This window comes from Bos javanicus, chromosome 14 (assembly GCF_032452875.1).
Source record: "Bos javanicus breed banteng chromosome 14, ARS-OSU_banteng_1.0, whole genome shotgun sequence".
NCBI lineage: Eukaryota > Metazoa > Chordata > Mammalia > Artiodactyla > Bovidae > Bos > Bos javanicus.
This window is the reverse complement of record NC_083881.1, coordinates 26,545,270-26,566,371: the sequence shown is the minus strand read 5'-3', so window position 1 is coordinate 26,566,371 and position 21,102 is coordinate 26,545,270. Positions and strand designations below refer to the sequence as shown.

The window sequence follows — 21,102 nt, the reverse complement described above, 5'->3', positions numbered from 1 at the left end:
AGAGGAGCCTGGAGGGCTACAGTCCATGGGGTCGCCAAGAGTCTGACACGACTGAAGCGACTTAGCATGCACGCGTGATTCCTCCTGCTCCTCATCTTCCAACTCCGACGTCACCACCATGTCTCCTATGCTCCACCCTAAAACCCCACTTAGAAAAGACTTCAAAGGAATGCATCCCCAGGAAAACCACCCTTCACAGCCATCCCTCTGCCTTCTAGGGCCTCCTCACCTCTCCTCTGATGGGTGCAGTGGGACCTACTTCACCTCCCCCACACAGACCACAATGCCAGCAGGCCTCCACTCTGAATTCCGCTGCAGCTCCCTGGACAGTCAGGGCCAAACCCCCAGCAGGCCCAGTGCGGTCCATGCCTGCACCAGCTCAGAGCATGAGTCAGTGGAACTTCTGTTAAGGGTCAGTGTTGCAGGGCCTCCCCTGTCCCCAGGAAGTGTAAATGGACTGAGGTACTGTCAGACGTCCGTCTGTACTGAAAAGCAGCTGACCACTCTCCCTCCCTGCTTGTCTTCATTTAAGATAAACCAGAAGGGGGAAATGTCCTAATGTGGCCTGTCACTGGCACAGGAAAGGCTCCCAGATGGTTCTACTGAAGGAAAGAAGGATTTGGGATTAAGGAGACCCCATGGACATGTTTGCTCTCTTCTCACTTCTGAGTCCTTTTGGCTTCCCAGGAGGCCTTACTTGCCTGCCAATGCAGGAGACATGAGATATGGGTTTGATATCTGGGTCGGAAAGATCCCCTGGAGGAGGAAATGGCAACCCATTCCAGTATTCTTGTCTGGAGAATCCCATGGACAGAGGAGCCTGGCCGGCTACAGTCCATGGGGTTGCAAAGAGTCGGGCATGACTGAGCGACTGAGCACATACATGGCCCGTTTATCAAAGAGAAGACAATCTTTGAGATCAGCAGGTAAGGGGGTACCTGGCTACACCCCTGGCCCAGAGCTTGGATGTACTGACCAGGAGCAGACAGTGCAGGCCCGTGGGCAGGCAGATGGCATGACATTCATGAGAAGTTCTCAATCCTCACCAACACCAAAGGGCTCAACAGCCCCTTTGTGACCACATGCTAGAGAAACCTGTACACACTTGAGGCACAGCATCTAAAACACCTAATTCCGTCTGTACAACTATTCAGTGTCTTAGGTCAAAACCAAGTCACAGTATGTGAGTAGAAGAACAAATAAATAGAAGAAGAAGAGCTGCTGGCTTAATTCAGTTTATCTGATGGGGAGATACCTATTGAGGAAATCTGTACTTATTAGTAAAATGAGTTTAATTGCTTGTTTTTGTGTGCGAGTAATTTTACATGTTTAAGAGCACATTATAAAATATGTATTAGTTGGTTGAAATACACCACCACTGGGCTTGCTGACTGAATGACTGAATAAAAGTATTTCTCAGGTAAATGCTGCTACTCTCTAGGATCATAATTGAGAAGACAGTATCTTAAAAACTACAGTTGTTAGAAGAAAGTCACAACATAAATTTTAATCAAAGTGTGGTATGCAAAAAAATACACTTTACCTGTTTACTTAATATATCTTTCTAAAACAAGAACAGTATGGTTGCTTTCCACTTTAAAATATCTTCACTCTTAATTGAGAAGTAGCATTTTTAGCTTCCTACTAACTTTAATACTTGGTGGTGGAGTGAGGGGGAGCGGGGGCAAGGAGTCAGATGAATTCCTAGAAACTGCACCAGAAGTGAATCTCCATGGCTTCTTTGAACTGAAGCTTCAACAGTCAAGTCACACTCTTTGGCCAAGTTCCCTTCTTTATGTACATTCAAAGAATCTTTATATAGCTAAATGCACCACTAAATCCTTCAAAGTCATTCAAAGGAAGCACTTCCTCCAAATTCTCTCATTGCACAAGGCCAGGCACACACAACAGAAAACACATTGAAGGGAAGGCCACAGATCCTCCAATTTCAGCGTCGTGACCCCTTCCGTATGCAAAAAAGTATCCTTTCCAAGCCACAAATGTCTTAGCCCTTATTTTCAATATTAACTGACAACATTAGAAGGCTATAAAGACACCTGGAGAGCTCACAGGAAAAACATGTGGAAAAATATATATTTAAGGTAAAATGGAAAGGGGGAAAAAAGATATAGCTCTAATTAGAAAAGAGGAATATGGCCCGTACTTTTTTTTTCCTATCATTAAGATATTAAGTGACTCTTTCTGAAATGCTGACACCTTTTTCTGTTTCACTACCGTTCTATTATGCAGGGTTTCCCTGATGACTCAGCAGTAAAAGAATATGCCTGCAATGCAGGAGACGCAGTTTCGATCCCTGGGTCGGGAAGATCCCCTGGAGAAGGAAGTGACAACCCATTCCAGTATTTTGCCTGGGAAATCTCATGAATAGAGGAGCCCAACAGGCTAAATTCCATGAGGTTGCAAAGAGTCAGACATGACGACCAAATAGCGACCACCACCATTATATGTAACAGCTCCTGGACAGTTGTTTTAGGTTCTCCTGCATAGGCAAGACAGATTCAATCATATGTTGTTGCCAAAAGGGCCAGTTTGCTGGGAATGGCCACAAATTTAAACCTCAACAGACTCAAAGGAATGAAGTGGGATGATAGGTTGAGAGAATGAAGCCGTGGAAGCACACAGGAAAACTGGTCCCACTGAAGACAACCATCCTTTCTCACGTGCTATGTTAGCACGAGTGTGTCAATGACGCAAAGCCCGTTCTCTGCTGCCTGGACACAATGCAGACCGCTAACGGGTCACTGCTGTCACCAGACGCTCAGAGCCTGAGTTTGTTACCAGAAATCTTGTGAGTGACCCAGTAGAGAGGGCCAAACGGGAGAGATGTGAGCAGTTCTACAGTAACTGTTTCCTTCCATTTCTGTTTATCCCTTCTGTTCCAGCCCTCTGTAGGAGAATTATTTTCTGTATAAACAAATTCATCAAGTTAACTTATTCAAGGATGGAAATAACTGGTATCACATAACGTTCTGCAAAACAAAATTGCCACTGCTGTATTCCAGGGCTTACAGCAACCTGCTCCAGCAATTCAACCCCAGCACTGACATAACCCAAACCTCCCATTACCTTCATCACTGCATATTCAATTTACATAATTATTCTGCTATGCTACTCAGAATTTACATGCAGTTGTGTGCAATCTGCTTATCCTTGCTTGGGGGACACTTTTTCCTTCCTAGCCTTAAACGAGACCACAACTCGAGTGTGTCTGTTCACCTGACCAGCAGAAACACTGCAGCTCAGCAAAACAATGGGTTGGCTTGTTAATTAAGCCAATGACAATCTCTGTTCGGTTACCATATTCTCAGACAGCCACGCTCATCAGACCATCAACAACAGGAAAACCTCTCTCAGGCACGTCCTCACCACACTTCATCCTAAGTCGGCAAGTGGCCGGTTAAGAAGTCAAGTCACTGGGACCAGCAAAGGCACCACCGACGATCTTGGTGGCCCTCCTGGTGGCCGCCCATACCTCCAGGGCATGGCCCTCCCCACTGGCAATCTCCAGACACTACAGAAGGGCCTCCCCATCAGTTACTGTCACACCACTTGGGGGAGAACAACTGTCACCTATGGCAGCCATTGACAGAAACTACTAGTCACAAGAAGAAAAAAAAAATACTAAGCTTTCTTCTTGGGAGAAGATAATCACACACCTTCCTCCTGCTAAAAGCGTGTGACTCTAGGGCACGGCTGCCACTCAGTCTCAACCATGCTGACCTCTCCCCACACACGGACACACACATCAGGCTGCGTGGCCAAGGCCACAGACGAGCATCACCGAAGGGTCTTCTGAGGATAAAGGCAGAGTCTGTACCTGCACCAAGGAGGTGGGGGAGGTGCCTGGAAAGACTGAATTTGATGCTCCAAGCTCCTAAAGGTTGTTTATGGCAACTAGGGATATTTCAACAAGTTTCACTGTTAAAACAGGATAATTTAGTACGTTCCCCAACCTTGGAGAAGGAAACAGCAACCCACTTCAATAATCTTGCCAGAAACATCCCATGGACAGAGGAGCCTGGCAGGCTACAGTCCACGGGTTCGCAAGAGTAGGACATGACTTAGCAACTAAACAATGTATCCTACATGGCCTAAGGATGTGCTAAAGTCCATTTTTAAAGACAGGGTCCGTCTGAGGTAGACTGAGAGCTTCAAAGAATACAGCTGGGAATTGATGACCAGTATCCAAGATACAGTGGGGTTTTTACATCAATTATTACCACTAGGTAATAAACTCAAAACACTAAGATAAAAATTGAAGACAGATATATTTTGAGGCTAGTTTTGGTGATATATTTTCTGAATTCCAGAAAACTTCTTGAGACTATACACTCTTTCACATTTTAAGTTAAAAAAAAAAAATCATTCTTTTTAGATTTTGCAGAAATAAAGCACATGCCTCTTCCTACCAAAAGCACAACACTCAGATTTAAGCAACTGTGTATTTTTAAAACCTCCTTCATAAATCAGACCGAAATTCTAACAGCATCCTCTTGGCTCACATCCCTGTCTTAACACAGTATCTGCAAATAGTAAGCCCCCAATAAAATATTTCCTAAGTAAATGAAAACGAAACTTATAATGGATTGTGAGTTTAGAAGAGTGTTCGTATGGAGAGAAAAAATAAAGGCTTTCAATTAAGAAACTGTTACCGAGGCATCAAAGAATGCTCGTAAGTAAATGCAAACATCAAGTTACCTATTAGACCCAATTATTGAATATATGGTTCTCCGTATCTACAAGGAAGTGGGCCCAGGATCCCAGCATATACCAGAATCCGAGGATACTCAAGTCCCTTGTGGAGGGCCAACTGTAACTCAGTTATTTGGGCACCATATAAAGTACTGACAACAAAAGGTTTTCTTTTAATTACTATGATTCAAATTTTCAAAACACTACAGAATAATGCATTGGGTTGTTTAGATATTTTCAGTGGGAAGTTGAAAATCCCAGTTTGTCCTTCCGCTTTGCAGCATCTCTCCAGCCACAGAAACCACACCCTCTTTGTGTTCCTGCTCTTGATACACAGGATCGCCCACAAGCCCAAGGCTGCCTGGCCCGTAAGCTCGCAATGAGGGGATCCAGCGCTATCAACCTCAGGGCTGACTACGCATGAGTGCCACACACGTGCACATTCACACGTGTGGGGTTTATGGGGGGTGCGTGCTTTCTACACGAGTTTTGCAAACAGGTTCGGAGTAACCAAGTCTGACCATACTTCCATCTGGAAACTATATTTTATAACATGAGCCATATTCTGAAAAATAGATTCAGATGTTTGGAACTGGTTCAGAACAGTTGTAAGAAATGTTCAATACAAATGAAAAAAATTAGTCTTCAATGTCTTTTCCTCTCAGTTTTTCTTACTGAATAAATATGCCTCCTGGGGGGTCAGAGAGTCGGTGGGGGAAGTACGGAGGGGAAGGAGGGCATGTAGGAGGTTTTTCCCCTAGAACCTAAACTACATGGTCTTATCCAAGGCATATCTAATGGGTAACTGCTCTTTGATTTGTCCCACGTCGCCCGCTAGGATCTCTACCCTGCCCCTGGAAGGCTCACTCTGCCTGCCAAATGGGGAGAATTAATTCTCCTGTTTCAACTTCTGGGAAGCAGGACTGAAAAGCCTGCTGAAATACAGTGACTCCCCTGGCTTCTATAATCCTTCTTACCCAGTTTGGCATTGCCGCTGAAAATGAGGTTGGTGGTCTAAGCTTACAAACAATTATGCTGGTAACCTGGTTCTATTTGTTAAACACCAGGTTTTCACAAAAATATAAGACAGTGATTTTAAATAAGAAACTATTCTTCACCCAGCAACATTTCTAAAAATCTACCACCCAAATCAACAACTCATAATAATGGGAGTCCTAAATTTTACAATGCGTCAACACCTTCACTTGCTAGTTTGGGTGTGAGAGAAAGAAGCTTAACAGTGAGGACAAAAATCAGAGTGACCCCCACCCCTGAGCTGCCCCTCTCCCCCCCATTCCATAGGTTGTAACTGTTTGGTGCTTGTGTCTCTACTATTTGGTGGCGGGTGTTTCTGCCCGCAGCCTACCTTGACTTTTTGCTGGATTTGGGTTTTGGCGTGGCAGTTTTTACTTTCTTTTCCTTTGGCTCTTTGGGAATCTTAGGGGCTTTCGGGGTCTTGGGTTCCTTGGGCTCTTTTTTCTCCTTGGGTTCTTTCGGTTCCTTGGGATCTTTTTTTGCCTTCGGCCTTTTCTTTTTCTTTTTCTCTTCTTGGGACCCGTCTAGTGAGTTCCTGTTTAGTTCTTGGTTATCAACCCCACCAGGGAAGTCATCTTTACCAAAGTTTTTACTGGGATCCTCTGCAACAATGTGGTTGTTCTTCTTTTTCTTCTTCTTTTGCTGTGGCTGCTGTTCTATCGACGGCAGGTAATCATCACTCTTCACTAGCTGAGCGTTCGGTCCACTAACCTGAGTCATATCCGGCACTGGTTTCTCTAGAAAGGGCTCCGATGGAGAATGCTAAGAGACACAAATAGGAATTGAAATTAGTTTATCATTCTTCGTAGTTTAGAAAGGAACTGAAAGTTAGTGCTGATAGTTCTCAAACTTACTCTATACTCAAGGTAGCAAACTTCACCCACTATACAGTTGTGAAACTTATCATTTTGTCTCATCCAAAAAAATAGATTTCTTCAACAAGAAAGCTTTTAAATGAATAGAGTTAAAGAGAGCAACTTAGTAATACAGTTAAAAAAAAAAAATTCTGTTCAGGAGAAAGAAAATTTCTCATTCAATTTAAAGACATCTTCCATGTCCTTAGCACCTGTGTAGGAACTGAGCAAGGATGAAACAGCAGCAAAAGCTAAGCCACAAAGACGGAATTCAAGTGGAATTTTCCCCATATAGGAACGGGAAATTAAAGATGGATAATCAAGTCACTTTTAAAAACAGCAGGCAAACTGAGCACTGTAAGAATCAGATACTGTGAAAGTTTGAAGTCCGAGTATAAACACACAAATCTTATACAGTACAAGTCATGTCTAATTTAAATGACACTCAAGTGTCAAATTAAAAGCATATATGCCAGCCTATATGCGGACAGGGCTTCCCTCATAGTTCAGTTGGTAAAGAATCTGCCTTTGCAGGAGACCCAGGTTCAATTCCTGGTTTGGGAAGATCCCCTGGAGAAGGAAATGGCAACTCACTCCAGTATTCTTGTTTGGAGAAACCCATGGACAGAGGAGCCTGGCAGGCTACAGTCTATAGGGTCTCAAGAGTCGAACACAACTGAGCAACTAAGCACACACATACCAGCTTAATGACTTTGGGTTGGTTAGGTTTCTGGTACTGATAGGAAAGGCAGATAATGTTTTTATTAAGTTATTAAAGCTTTACATTTCCAAATCTCACACAGAGGAAGGGAGGGAAGAAGGGAGGCGGAGGCAGAAAGAAAGAGATCCCCCCCAAACAGTCAATCTGACATGACTTGAAGATTTTTGACATCCTCTAGGACCGTATCCCGGAGAAGGCGATGGCACCCCACTCCAGGACTCTTGCCTGGAAAACCCTATGGACAGAAGAGCCTGGTGGGCTGCAGTCCATGGGGTCGCGAAGAGCCTGACATGACTGAGTGACTTCACTTTCACTTTTCACTTTCATGCATTGGAGAAGGAAATGGCAACCCACTCCAGTGTTCTTGCCTAGAGAATCCCAGGGACGGTGGAGCCTGGTGGGCTGCCGTCTATGGGTTCTCGAAGAGTCAGGCATGACTGATGCGACTTAGCAGCAGCAGCAGCAGCAGCAGGACTGTATCCAGAGATGGTCATAAATATGGTGGAGAATACCAACACCTGGGACAGGATGCTAACAATAGGGATAGAGGACAACCTGTCTCCACTGTGAACTATGACATCTAATGCGCCTTTACATTTCAACGCAATCCTTGAAAATGTTGCATCTGCAAGCGTCATTCATTTTCTACCTTTTTCATATGCTTCTCCAGACACTGGATAGTAACTATAATATAAAGAGCAACAGTAGTAACAGCCACAAGTGTGCACAGAAAACTCCTACCACACGGTGGGCCTGTGCTAGGTAAGCACTGTAGTCTGGGACACCGTTCGATCCCTGCGCCAGCCTGGAGAGCTCTCTGTGGACACAGAGGCACTCATGTGATGCATGTGTCCAACAGCGACAGAGGCAAGTGACAGAACTGGAGCCTGTGCCCGCCCACACGATCCCCAAGAGAGGAGCCGCCAGAGAGGCCAGGTCTGCAGAGGATGTAAGAGGAGCTCAGACTGCAATTCAGATTCCAATACAACCAAAATATGATCATTTACCCCTGTTTTTCAGAAAAGAAGTAGAATTTGAGGAGGCCGGGTGGCTACCCGAGGCCACAAGGGTCGGGGGGCTTGAGGTGTCATCTGAATCTAGGTTTCCTACTAAATCCAGTGCTCTTCTGCCCGGCTCCTGAAACCTCACTCAGAGGCATCCTCCTCATAGGAAAGGTACTGCAAGCTTCACTTTCTTTCCAGTGTTCAGTGACCCTCCAAAAATTCAAAGAAAAGAAACCACTGCCAGGAAAGAAACTGGTTGTTCTGTTCCCACTCAAAGCTACTACAGTACTGGAAGAGCCTACATTCAGTTCTACAGCTGCGCTGGTGTAAGAGAAAGAGCCAGGGTTAGAGTTGTGAGATGAGAGAGAACATTCTAATCTGAACCCTGCCATGAGGTATATTATCTGGGGGGAATCATGCCACTTTTTCTTCCTCGGCAAAAGGAAGCATTTATCCCAAAGTCTCTTCCAACATCCTACGATACTAGAAAATCTTCAAATACATATTGCTGTTTCTTGGTCAGAGCTGAGAGGGGAAGACCCTGAAGGACAGAGGGGAAGACCCTGAAGGAGAGAGGGGAAGACCCTGAAGGAGAGTGGGGAAACCCTGAAGGAGAGAGGGGAAGACCCTGAAGGATGCACAGGAGGAGAGTGGAGCCAGGGCAGAAGAGTGGGGATGCACGCAGCTGCAGGGCATGCCCAGCAGTGACAAAATGAGCACATCCTGGGAAACATCACCCACCTGCCCTAACAAACAAATGCTTTCAGCAAACACCAACCGAGGACCTAACCAAACGGTCAATGGCTGGCATTCGCAGCAACACGGATGAACCTTGAGATCATCATACTGAGTGAAGTAAGTCAGACAGAGGAGAAATATTGTATGACATCCCTTATATGCAGGATCTAAAAAGAAATTATACAAATGAACTTATTTACAAAACACAAGAGAGACTCACAGACTTAGAGAATAAACTTACGGTTGATGGGGAGAAGAATGGGGAGAAGGAATAGTTCGGGAGTTTGGGGTGAAGATGTACACAGTTAAATTTAAAATGGTTAACCAACAAGGACTTACTATTTATTTAGCGCAGGGAACTCTGCTCAATGCTATGTGGCAGCCTGGATGGGACGGGAGTTTGGGAGAGAATGGTATGTATGGCTGAGTCCCTTTGTTATTCACCTGAAACTCACAACATTGTTTATCACCTACACCCCAATACAAAATTAAAAGTTTTTTTTTAATTTTATTATCTGAGAATTAATGGGATCTGATTCAACAGTTTTACTATATCTAAGTTGCTGGAGTAGAACTAATTGTTAAATATTATTTCCTCATGTAAATACAATGGAAAAAGCCAGATCTTTTCCTAAGACACATGGAGATCAAACTTATTTGGAACAAGCTGTTTGTCCAGAAATGGAAGACAAGGCATTTCCTGGAAGGGGAAAGAAAGAGGAAAGTCTCTGAGTAAACAGTGCTTACAGCTTAGAATGGTGAATTAATTCCGGGTATGTATACCTTTTTCTAATCTGCATGGCATTAACTCGGGTAACCAGATGCCAGCTTCTGATGAGAGATACCTGTTCCACGGATGCGAGTCAGAAAAAGCATATAACACATAATACCAGAAGTCGGAAAATTCATCTGCACTTTAGCATACAAATCATTTTGGATGCTCCCTTCAGTAACAAATGAAGCCATAAATTAGTATCCCTTAAAAATTTAATCTTCTGTAAGAAGAGATAGGGGGGAATGTAAAGACCAAATACAAAAAAGACATGAAGGCTGTTTGATAGGCAGCAGAATTCTGTTTGAACACTGCTTGAAGTCGGGTGGGAAAGGTGCTCGGAAATATTATAGTGTTTACCAGACCCACATCTCCTTAAATCTTTTAGAGAAAAGCTGTTTTTGTAAACATTTAACAAAGAACAGATGGCCTGCCTTAATCATGCAGGGGAAAAAACCTGGAGCTCAGAGTAATACCCTGACAAAGTCTCCCAGGTCCAGCCCCCTCACCACCCCCCCAACCCAAACGCATGGTACAGTCTTCTCTAATGCTATTTAATTTTACAGCAGACATTTTCCCATCATTTCCCACTGCCTGACAGGTAATCAATGCCATTAACATCTGATATCACCATATAGGGCATTCCTAAAACCTCTCATTTATTAGGGCAAATGCAGAGAATGTTAGATACCAAAGGTATTTTGAAATACACCCTTTAGGACTTCCTGCTTGATGCATTTTCTATCATAGTTCCATGTGCCTGTTGGAGAATTATGGAACTTGTGAGGACTGTGCCATGCGCTTTCGGAACTGAAACAGAGTGACTGATATTTGAACAATAAATAAAAATCATCCAAGGTGTGTGCTATCCAAAAAAATTACCATAAACTAAAGATGATCATTTTTATCAACTCTATGTTTCATAAACATATAAATTAGGCAAACACATTAACAAGTTTCCTCATGTAAAACAGCTGAACAGACTGTAAATTTAACCAAAGAAGAGATGGGTGAGGGAGGCAAGGCCAACCCCTCTGTTACCTTTAAGCAAAGGTGGCCCCAAAGGCTCAGGAACCTTCAATAGAATGTTAAAAAAATGCACAAGGGACTTCCCTGTTGGTACCGTGGTTAAGATTCTGAACTTCCCTGCAGGGAGCCTGGGTTCCGGGTTCAATCCCTGGTCGGGAAACCAAGATCCCACATGCCACTCAGTGTAGGCAAAAAAAAAAAGCCCAAGAAGACACTTTACATCCATCTCCGCCGTGTTTTCCCTCCAACATGAACCACCATTTTTTGACTTCAAAGCCTATCTTATTTAACCATGTTTTTTCTTAATTATAGTCTTGAAGCCTCAACTTGCTCTCAAGGCCGATGACCATGAGTCAGTAAATAGCATGCAATGTTTCCAACACAGACGATCCCTGCAAACCCAACACCATTAGTAGTATCGGACGTCTGTGGGCAAACATTCTACTCAGCGAGTGACACCATACATATAAAATCAAAATGCTACTTTATAATAAACAGAAGATACTACCAACTAGATGAGAAGACACAGCGCTTCCGGGGGAAACATCCCGCCCCACAAAGTAGGCTGAAGGCAGGCAGGCACTTGGGTGCTCAGAGAAACTGAGATCCATGGGGAGAAGTGGCAGGAAAACTGAGCTGCATGTGACAACAGGTGCAAGCTCAAAACATTCAACTATGATTGCAATGGCTTGTAAAAATACAAATATTAAGTAGCCATTTAAGACTAAAAAGTACAGGGACTTCCCTGGCAGTCCAGTGGTTAGGACTGTGCACTTCCACTGCAGGGGCACAGGTTTGATCCTTGGTCGGGGAACTGTGGTACTGCAAGCCACATGGAGTGGCCAAGAGGGGGAAGAAAAAAGACTGAAAAGTACAATTTGGTTGTTGGAGATTTTTTAAATGGCTTTGGAGACATGTTCCCATTACTGGTTTTCTTCACTTCTACTTTTCCAGTATTCCACAGGCTCTCAGTCCTTCCACACTCTTAAAAATGAATTCTGGTATGAACACTACAGCTCCATCTCCAGTCTAAATGTACCAGGATTCAACAGAGCATTTAGCAAAGGTTTCGTAAATTCCACTGAGATTTAAACATCTTTTTCTGGTCAATGACATTGACAGAAAGACCATCTCAGTGATACCTGGTGCTCAAATCACTTATTCATCCAACAAACATTTGAGGCTGTAACAGTGAACCAGGGAGCCTGGGTGCCTGCTGAGGGAAGGCAGAGCACATCACCCAGCAGACACCAAGGAGGCTTCCAGGTAAAAACATGGTTCAGGGAGGCAAACACTGGCCAGGGACTCCTTCCTCAGTGGACCAGCTGGAGCAACAAACCACGTCTAGGATGTGGTGGACTAAAGACACAAAAATGCCTCACAGGGAGCTTTCAAAACTTTCCAACAGTTTTCAAAACTGTTGGAGAGGAGATCAAGATGAACAGGTATTAGTCTGAATGGTCAACTGAAATAATTTTTAACTTTCATCCTTTGATATAAAATTACAAGGACAGGAACAATCTTAAGAATCAAGGATCGGAATATTTTCTGTTGGACCAAATTTGCTATCAAGAGTCAGGGACTCAAGCTCAAGCCTTTCCTATACCAGTTAGTTTTATTCAGCTCATTTAAAAAGAACATTTCTAGGGAAAAAAATATCAAATGAACACTTTTATGAACACAGACACAAAAATGAATAGTGTCACACTTGTTGGTCATATGACTTGAGAAGGCAAAAAGTATAGAAAAAAATTTTTTCTAAGTTTGGGATTTTAAAAAGTGTTCCGAGAAAAGAAGACTCAAGTCATGGGAGTTTTGAGAATTCTGGGTTAAACAATGTTAAGCATTTTTCTTTACTGCAAAACTCTTCAAACCCTTACTACACTCTGAAGAGGGACGGGATACAGTGTGCCATACAGATATTTAACCATGGCATTCTTTGTCCAAGAATATCTTGAATAAAAATGTTCTTTAAAATGTACTCTGGATTTAAGCAGCTAAAGCAGAGCAAATCCATCACCTCTGTGGGAGGAATGTGAGAGAGAAAGAGGGCTTGTCTTAAAGCAGTGGTTACCAAATATTTTAAAAGCTAGTATATGACTCTATGAATAAATACAATTTTATATAAATGCACTGAAAACTGCTTACTCAATTATGGTCATATGTAGGAATAAAACAGGGACATTAGTATAATCATATAATCAACTGACTTATACAATTTCCATTATAATATATATATGCAGAGAAGATAAGTTAAATAAAATTAATTTTAAAATATAATAACTTATCTTAGTGTGTCCCTCAGAATCATTAATTTTAGACTTGAAAAAGAAATTTAGTTACTGTGATGTATCTCATTTAAAAATAATCCGAAGGCATTTTGACAGCATCTACACTGTAAGTGCATTTTGAATGAGAAGAGTCCAAAACAATGAAAATGTTGAACCAACTGGGCGTGTGAAATTCAGTGTTAAATAACTTCCCATCACTCAGTGAATCCTGACCACCTTGCAGTGCTAAGGGTGAAACTGCATCACAGGGAGCGTCACTGGCCTCTGTAACGCGTGACAGGCTGTGCTGTGGTGTTTCTACGGTCAACTGGACCTCAACAGCCCAGCGGAGAGACTCCATCCATGCTGACCCCCTTCCTAAGCGTCTGAGAAGTTCTGAGTGGCGTGCACTCCCTTCCAGTGCAGGAGAACAGGGCGTCTGGCCACTGTTCCTCCCTGTTGCCGCCCTCTCTCCATGTCCATGCGACCAGACTGTCACGCTGGGCTGGGTGCCGCCCTGCGGCTGAGCGAGGTGCCAGCCGGAGGGTGCGGCTCTGTGGCCACCATGCCAGTTGGGTAACAGGTCAATTCTACTGCTTAGAAAAAGCACCAGACCAAGTAATCACCTTACATTTAAAAAGCATATAGTGAGACAACATGTTTGCCCCATCCAAATCACACACACACACACACTGAGGGCACAGAGTTAAAGTGATGTTAAAGTTTCAAACTTTTGTTTTGTTTTGTTGTTTCTCCATTGCTTCACAAGTGCCTGGGAAAATTAGCTTAGCTGTTTAGACAAGACTTGAATGTTGTGTTAACATGTGTCAGTTCACCAAAGAGCCAGTGCGCTCATCAGACCATGCCCCTAACCTTGAGAATCTCCTTCCCCAAAGCACTTATAATAGAAGGGAGATGCAGAGGGGTTGAGAAGAGCCTCACTCCTCTGGGCAGGGGAGAGACAGAAACCAGCACAAACACAACACGATTCAAAGCCGTTGAGTGACTTCCTGGGCCGCCTGGACGGCACACAAGGGGACAGTCCCTGCAGGCAGCAGGCCCGCCCACCCGCCCATAAGGATGACACCCACTCTCCTCCCACAGCTGCCGCACCATCCCCCCACCAAAAAGAAACAGGGTCTGCAACTGTGGCATCACAGTGTCTCTGACTTCCAGTAAGCAACCCAAACTCTGACCCCATTAGAGGAATCTGAGACAGGGCCAAACTTTCACCCTCTTTTCCAAAGGTCTTGCTTCCTAAAAGCAGTAAATCCTCAAGTGTTATCTGTTACTGGACATTACTTCCTAGAAGTAAAAACAGGAAAGATAACTAATATGCTTGGGGTCCTTAACAAGGTCAACTCTACTGTCTCTCTTTTCCCTCCCGTTTCTTCCTTCACCACCTTACACAGGGCACCCTGCCCTTAACAGCCTCCACTCCACAATCACCAGAGAATGAGAATCTGTAGAACTAATCCTTGTTACAGGGGCGTTCCTCTTCCTTATTTCCAGTTATCTCTAAGGTCTGTAATGTTCTCAAAAGGCTGTCTGGATGCTTGAATTTGGCAGCAGACACCCAGAGCTGAAGCCACCAAGCTTACTAGGGCTCAGGCTCAGCAAAACACAGGACAACAGTGCTTCCGGGCTGGTGAACATGTTTTGCATAAATAGATCCTATTCAAGCCACTATGGACAAAGACCAAATTTACATACCAAAAATAGTTTAGTTCAATTCAATCGTTTGGTTTTTTTTTTTTTTACTGTACACTTTCATTGTTGTTTTCTTCTTTTTTTTTGCTATCACTGGTATACCTAAAGTTAGTTGATCCTTGAGTTAGAAAGGGGGAATGTATGGAGTTTGGCTCTGGAAAAGCAATTCATTCCACACTTGCCCTTTATAGACTTCTACTAGCCTAAAAAGGTCAGTGTTAAAGGTAGCTTACAATGCTGCTCCTATGAACTTAAAAAGTCAAACCTCAATAGACTGAAAGGAAAGGGTGTCTTTACCCAACACAGAACAATCCCAGGGGTTTGTGTAGAAATGTGAATAGAACAGTCTTTAAGGGGGAAAAAAAATCCATTTGTAAGGAGCTCAGTAATAAAGCTAGTTTACACCCAGTAAGTTCTCCAGGACTCAGAGCTTGTGAGGCTAGCAAAAGATCTAGTTGGCAATAAATGCTTAATGATAGACTACTTTGGTTCTATTAAAAAAAAAATTGTTCACATCTTGTAGGAGGCAGAATTCTAAGGTGACCCCACAATCTCCACCTGCTAGCCACGAGGGAGACCCATGGCTGCTGGCCAGCAGACGTGGCCAAGCTGAGAGGGACTCGCAGGTACGATTAGAAACCCCAAATCAGTTGGCTTTGAGTTACTCAAAGGGGAGATGACTGCGGTGGGGCCTGACTTAATCAGAAAGCTTGTAAAGAGGGTATGGGTCCTCCCTTGAGGGCCAGACACTCCTTGCTGCCAGCTGGGAGGAACCCACCATGGTCAGGAGCCAAGGGCAGCCTCCAGGGGTCAAGGGCAACCCCAGGCTGAGGACCCGAGTCACACAGCTACCCAAAGTGAATTCGGCCCACAACCTCAGTGGACACAGAAGTCAATCCCTGCCCAGCCAAGACTCCAGATGTAAACACAATCCCGACTCCTGATGGTAGCCTGAAGAGGCCCCAAGCATAGGAGCCAGCTGAGCTGGGCTCAAATCCTTACTCACAGAAACAGGGGATAAGAACACAGTATTGTCTGAAGCCACAAAGTCTGTGGCGATTTGTTATGCAGCAACAATGCATACCTTAAAATCCCCAGCCACTCACATCTTTATTTTTTTTCAGTCTTTCCCCCTCCCCATCCCGGATCTCCCTTGCATGTAGACATCCCGCCGACCACAGGAGGACAGATAACACAACAGGACTTGTTCATCCCTTCGTGATGCTGCTCGGCTCCCAGTGACACTGAGCTCTCCTGTGCCAAGCACCACTCCAGCCTCACAACCACCTGGGGAAATTATCTCCATTTGATAAATGGGAGGACTGAAGCACACAAAGAGGTGACTTTTGACTTGTCCAAAGTCACAAAAAGCTGGTTACAAGAGTCAAGATTCAAGCCAGGTCACCTCTCTGCAGAGCCCACATCTTAGCTACTACACCAACTGTCTAATCACTGCAGCTCACCCATTCCTGTGAAAATCGCTCAGTTGTATCTGACTCTGCGACCCCACAGACTGTAGCCCGCCAGGCTCCTGGAGTGGGTAGCCATTCCCTTCTCCAGTGATTGTCCCGATCCAGGGATCAAACCTGGACTTCCTGCACTGCAGGCAGATACTTTACCATCTGCGCCACCAGGGAAGCCCATTCCTGTTGATGTGTCTTCAGAGACGAGAAGGCGTAATGACACAGACAGCTGTGTGTGAGGTACCAGCTAGACAGAGGTGGGACCCACTCCGACAGGAAGAACCCAGATGAAATGAAAGGTGTAGGTGCTACAGGCAGGCTGGAGTCTGACACTCTGAGATAGTCAAGCAGCACTGAAACCATCACAGGGAGAAGTTTTTTTTTTTTTTTTTAATCGCTTTGTTCAAATTTTAAAAAAGAAGGGAAAAAAAGAAAAGAAACTGCATTACAAGCAATATTAAAGATTCCTGATGTGTATTTTAACAGAAAGGTTTCCTGCACCTTAGGAACAGTCGGTTTAACACTTAAAGGGGATTGTGTCCCCATGACTCCTTCCAGCTGGAATTACACATGAAACAGAAGATACCAAAGCAATTAAGTATTTTATAAACACTGCTGAGGGGTCAAAAAGAGGGAGGTTCATTCACTGACTAATAACGCAGTAATAAACAAACAGCAATGTTATGCAACTGAGAAAATTATTATAATTGAATCTACACAGCTGGGCAAGAAGAGAAGGCTGGTTATGTATATCAGCTCACAATTGCTTTGTGTGGGTAGGTTTTAGTTTTAGAGCTGGTTCAGAATGGAGACCCTTCTACAGTTAAGATCTTTTTTTTCTCTCAACCAAACACGATTCCACAATTACAACTGCAGGAGGGAAAAGAACTCAATGAATTGCCCACCAATTATTTGCTCCCATTTGTACTACAGAGGGGTCCCTATGTACAGAGTGGGCAGGAGGTGAAGCTTTCTCGTGATGTGCTCATTTCAGATCTCTTCCAGAGACATTTTACCTTGTTTGTGCACGGCTGTATGAATAATGAATGGCTGTGACTGGGGGCCACATTGAGGGAAAGCAGCAGAACAAAGTCGCTTCTCACATTTTAACATTTGGCTCCCACTGTGTTCTTGGAGCTCCCTTTCCACCTTGATATCTGCCCCTTTGCAGAAGACAGGCAGAGAAACACCACCAATTACTGCACTTAAGTGTACACAGGTGTGTCTAACAGGGTCGGAAGAGCGACTGGTACATTTCCCTTGAATTGTTGAAGTTTTAGCATCAGAATCAGAAAAGCATCATTATTCTCTTGGGTTCAAGAATGAGCTGAGTAAAAATCCACCGTCCATCAGTTAAATGCATTTAAAACACAAACCAAAGCAAAAACAAGCTTCTTTTCTGAGGATATTTCTAACTAGATGTTACCCTTTATTACTACATGAATTCTTTTCTTAATTAAGTGACTCCATCTCAACAAATCTGTGATCTATGTCAGGTTCCCATCTGCCTAAAACCTAACTCGCCTGAAACTCGGAAGGATGATTAGCTAACCACCAGGGCAGAGGTACCAATGTATTTTCGACAGGCACACATTTTACATCGATGAGATCTATTTTTATGAGATAAAAGTACTAAAGCTTTAATGGTGGCAATTAAAACAGCCAAGAGTTTGAGCAGCTCGATGGCTGAGTCACAGACCTTTTACCCATAATGGGATCCATTATATCCCTGAGCTCAGTTTGAGGGAGTAAAAGAGGAACGGATTTTTAAATATGGTGATAAAACAGCAGTACCCTCTGAACTAAGCAGCTTTAGTTTAAACTGCTGCGTGACCTACCCTGCGCCTAATGTCAACATCCAGTCGAGCAGCCTTCTTCAAAGTTCTCAGATACTTCTGCCTGTTTGAAACTATTTGAACACGCTACAAAGATGCTGTTACATCATGATGAACATCTGAGTGTATCTGTTTCTATTTTAACTTATCTGTATTTAAAAACATCACTTTTTTGAAAATGCGTAACTTCAGATGACTTATGACAAAATATCAGTTATGTCTAAAATAATAAATATTTATATTGATATTCCCTTTTAAAATGTAATTTAGGGGTGTGAATAAGAATGTAATTATTCACAAGGAGATGGTGTAAAGTTTGAGCAGTATTTATGGATGAACATCAGCAAACAAAGGAGTGGGGTGTTTTTCATGGCATTTTAACATTATTTGAAAGTATTAGGATCATAAGCTCTGTACTTGCAAAAATGTAATAATCGCCCAACATCCAGTCCAACACTAACCACTTCTCTAATTCAAGAACCCTAAAGATTTTCTCTTTTGCTTCTATTATAGCACATTCAGAAACAGAAATGGAAATTATCTTGGGAACAATCTCACTCACAAGTGTTTGTATCTGTTACTATCTTGGTCCCTAGAGAGAGCAGGCAAACAGGAAACAACATGCAGAAGGGATTTACCCCTGACCAGAAAGGATCCAGCTAAGGCTGGGGCAGCCATGGAGCCACCCTGGCCCAGGTGGCCTGAAGGCAGTCAGCCCCCTGGGGGCTGATGAGGATCTGTGCCCCCACCAAATACTCTGGCATTAGCCAGGTGCTCACCTGGCCGTGTTCCTCTGGGTGCTGGCAGCTCTTTCAAGATAAATCATCTGAAGGAAGAACAGTAGGGTGGACTAGTGGGTTCACTATTAGGCTTGGTTTTGAGCATTTTTCTCTGTGGGGGCTTTATCAAGTGTGAAGACCGACTGTCTCAAGATGCCTCAGCTTCCTGTCTATAAGACGAAGAAGTGGAGGAACTGGTCTGTAATGGCTTCCAACTCTAAGACTCTCTAGTCTGATATTCTCTACTGTTAAAATCTGGCGTCAGCCCTGCTTAAACTACCACCCCACCTGTCTAACAAGAAATGAGCACTCATAAAGTGAAATGGGAAGTGAAGATCGTTTCAGAGGGAAGTATTAAGGAAGTTTTGTAGATAAACACAAAAAACAAGTAAGACATTTAAAAACCTACAATAGAAAGCCCAAATTAAATACGATATACCGGAATTAGAGATGCAAATGAAATCTTAACATAAACAATTTACTTTCCCCATTTATAAAAACAAGAACTTTCAGAACTTCACTGCAATAATTCATAACTTCATTTCATAGATACCTAATATCTACAAGGTTTTCTCCCAGTAAGTTTAGTCTCTGCTCAATATAATGTGTTGCAATATTTATTCAATATCTTGTGCACGCATGCAAGCTCAGTTGCTCAGTTGCGTCGACTCTTTTGCAACCCTATAAACTGTAGTCCACCAGGCTCCTCTGTCCATGGGATTCTCCAGGCAAGAATACTGGAGTGGGTTGCCATGCCCGACTCCAGGGGATCTTCCCAACCCAGGGATCAAACCTTCGTCTCAAGTCTCCTGCACTGACAGCTGGATTCTTTGCCACTGAGCCACAGGGGTATGCACAAATAATACTACTCAAGTATAAAAGAATCATTCACGTTTGTGAATCCCTGAAGTCATAGATCCACACCAAATAAACCACGGGCAGGTGACGGGAAGGGGAAGAACAAAGAGGAGGTGGGGAGGACAGAACATGTCGTTCACAGCAGCCACAGGACCTGGAGAGGAACACACACGAGGAGCACTGGGCAGGGACCTCTCCCAGCCCTGGAAGGTCCGCTGAGAACTTCTGAGGGGAGCACTGTTGACTTCAGGGAGGTGGGGACCCCCAATTCCTTACAACACAGCTGACTGCAGCGTGTAGCACAGATGCTCCTCACCCAGGGCCAGGCCACACCAGGGCTCCGATCACCCACAACAAGAAAGCCTGGGAGTGACCCTCTTTAAAATCGTCATTTATAAGAAGCAGGCCTCAGGAACGATTTAAACAGCAGCAGCCTCCAAACCTCCGTCCCTCCCCACTCTGTCCCAGCCTCCTGCCTCCCACATTGGTTTCTCCACCTTGACACCCTCCACCCCTCACCCTTGCTCAGGTTCTCAGTGACCAATTGAACCTTTCTGGATCCTCGTTTCCTCCAGCTTTGCCGCCTCTCTTTGCTCCCCTTTATGACAGAATGCTCCAGGCAATGACGGCATTTGCTGCCTTCCCCTGGTAGGCAGAGTTCACACTCATATTCCACCTGAACAGCCAGCCTTCCTCACCGGGAACCCCCTCCCCATGCTCCTGAACTGTCAGCAGGAGCTGACAGCCTTACCCCCAGCTTCTTCAGGGACCTCACAGACCTCACAACAGCCTCCCCACCCCTCATGAGCTCCTTCAGTGCTGGTTTCCCATGAACCTCTCGGCCCATAACTCCCAAGGTGCTCTGGACCCTCACGTCTGGATCTGAGATCTCTGCCTTATCCCTCAGCAGGGGTCACGGCTCGAAACACCACCCACCCGTGGCTGATGGCTCCCAAGGTTCCTTTGAGAGTCCGGGCCCCTCCCCTGAATTCCATACGGCCCCATGCAACTGGCAACCTGACCTGGCCACCTGCACGCCCCCGACAGGCATCTCACACTCCATGAATTCTAAACCAAACTCCTGATTTCTTTACTGACTCCAGCTCCACCAGCAGCAGAAGCCAGATATGGGGAGTCTCCCCTGACCTCTGCTTAGTCTCACCCTCCACTTTCCCTCCACTATGTGGTTCCTCCTGGCTCCACCTGCAACACAGACAGGACACACCCTCTGACGACCACCCCCTCCCCCACTCTACCCTGCTAAGCACCAGGAGACCTGCCTGGACTGTTGCCACAACCTCTGTAACTGACCCCTGTCTCC

At 44.4% G+C, this 21,102-nt stretch overlaps 1 protein-coding gene across 3 annotated transcripts in view; it reads right to left on the bottom strand.

Moving 5' to 3' along the window:
• Window positions 1-21,102, bottom strand: part of CHD7 (chromodomain helicase DNA binding protein 7) — a 190,338-nt gene that overhangs the window by 80,100 nt on the left and 89,136 nt on the right. For all 3 annotated transcript variants that reach the window (XM_061438814.1, XM_061438816.1, XM_061438815.1), the window contains exon 3: window positions 6,080-6,510. In XM_061438814.1, the coding sequence (XP_061294798.1) occupies window positions 6,080-6,510 (431 nt within the window). The remainder of the gene's footprint in view (window positions 1-6,079; window positions 6,511-21,102) is intronic.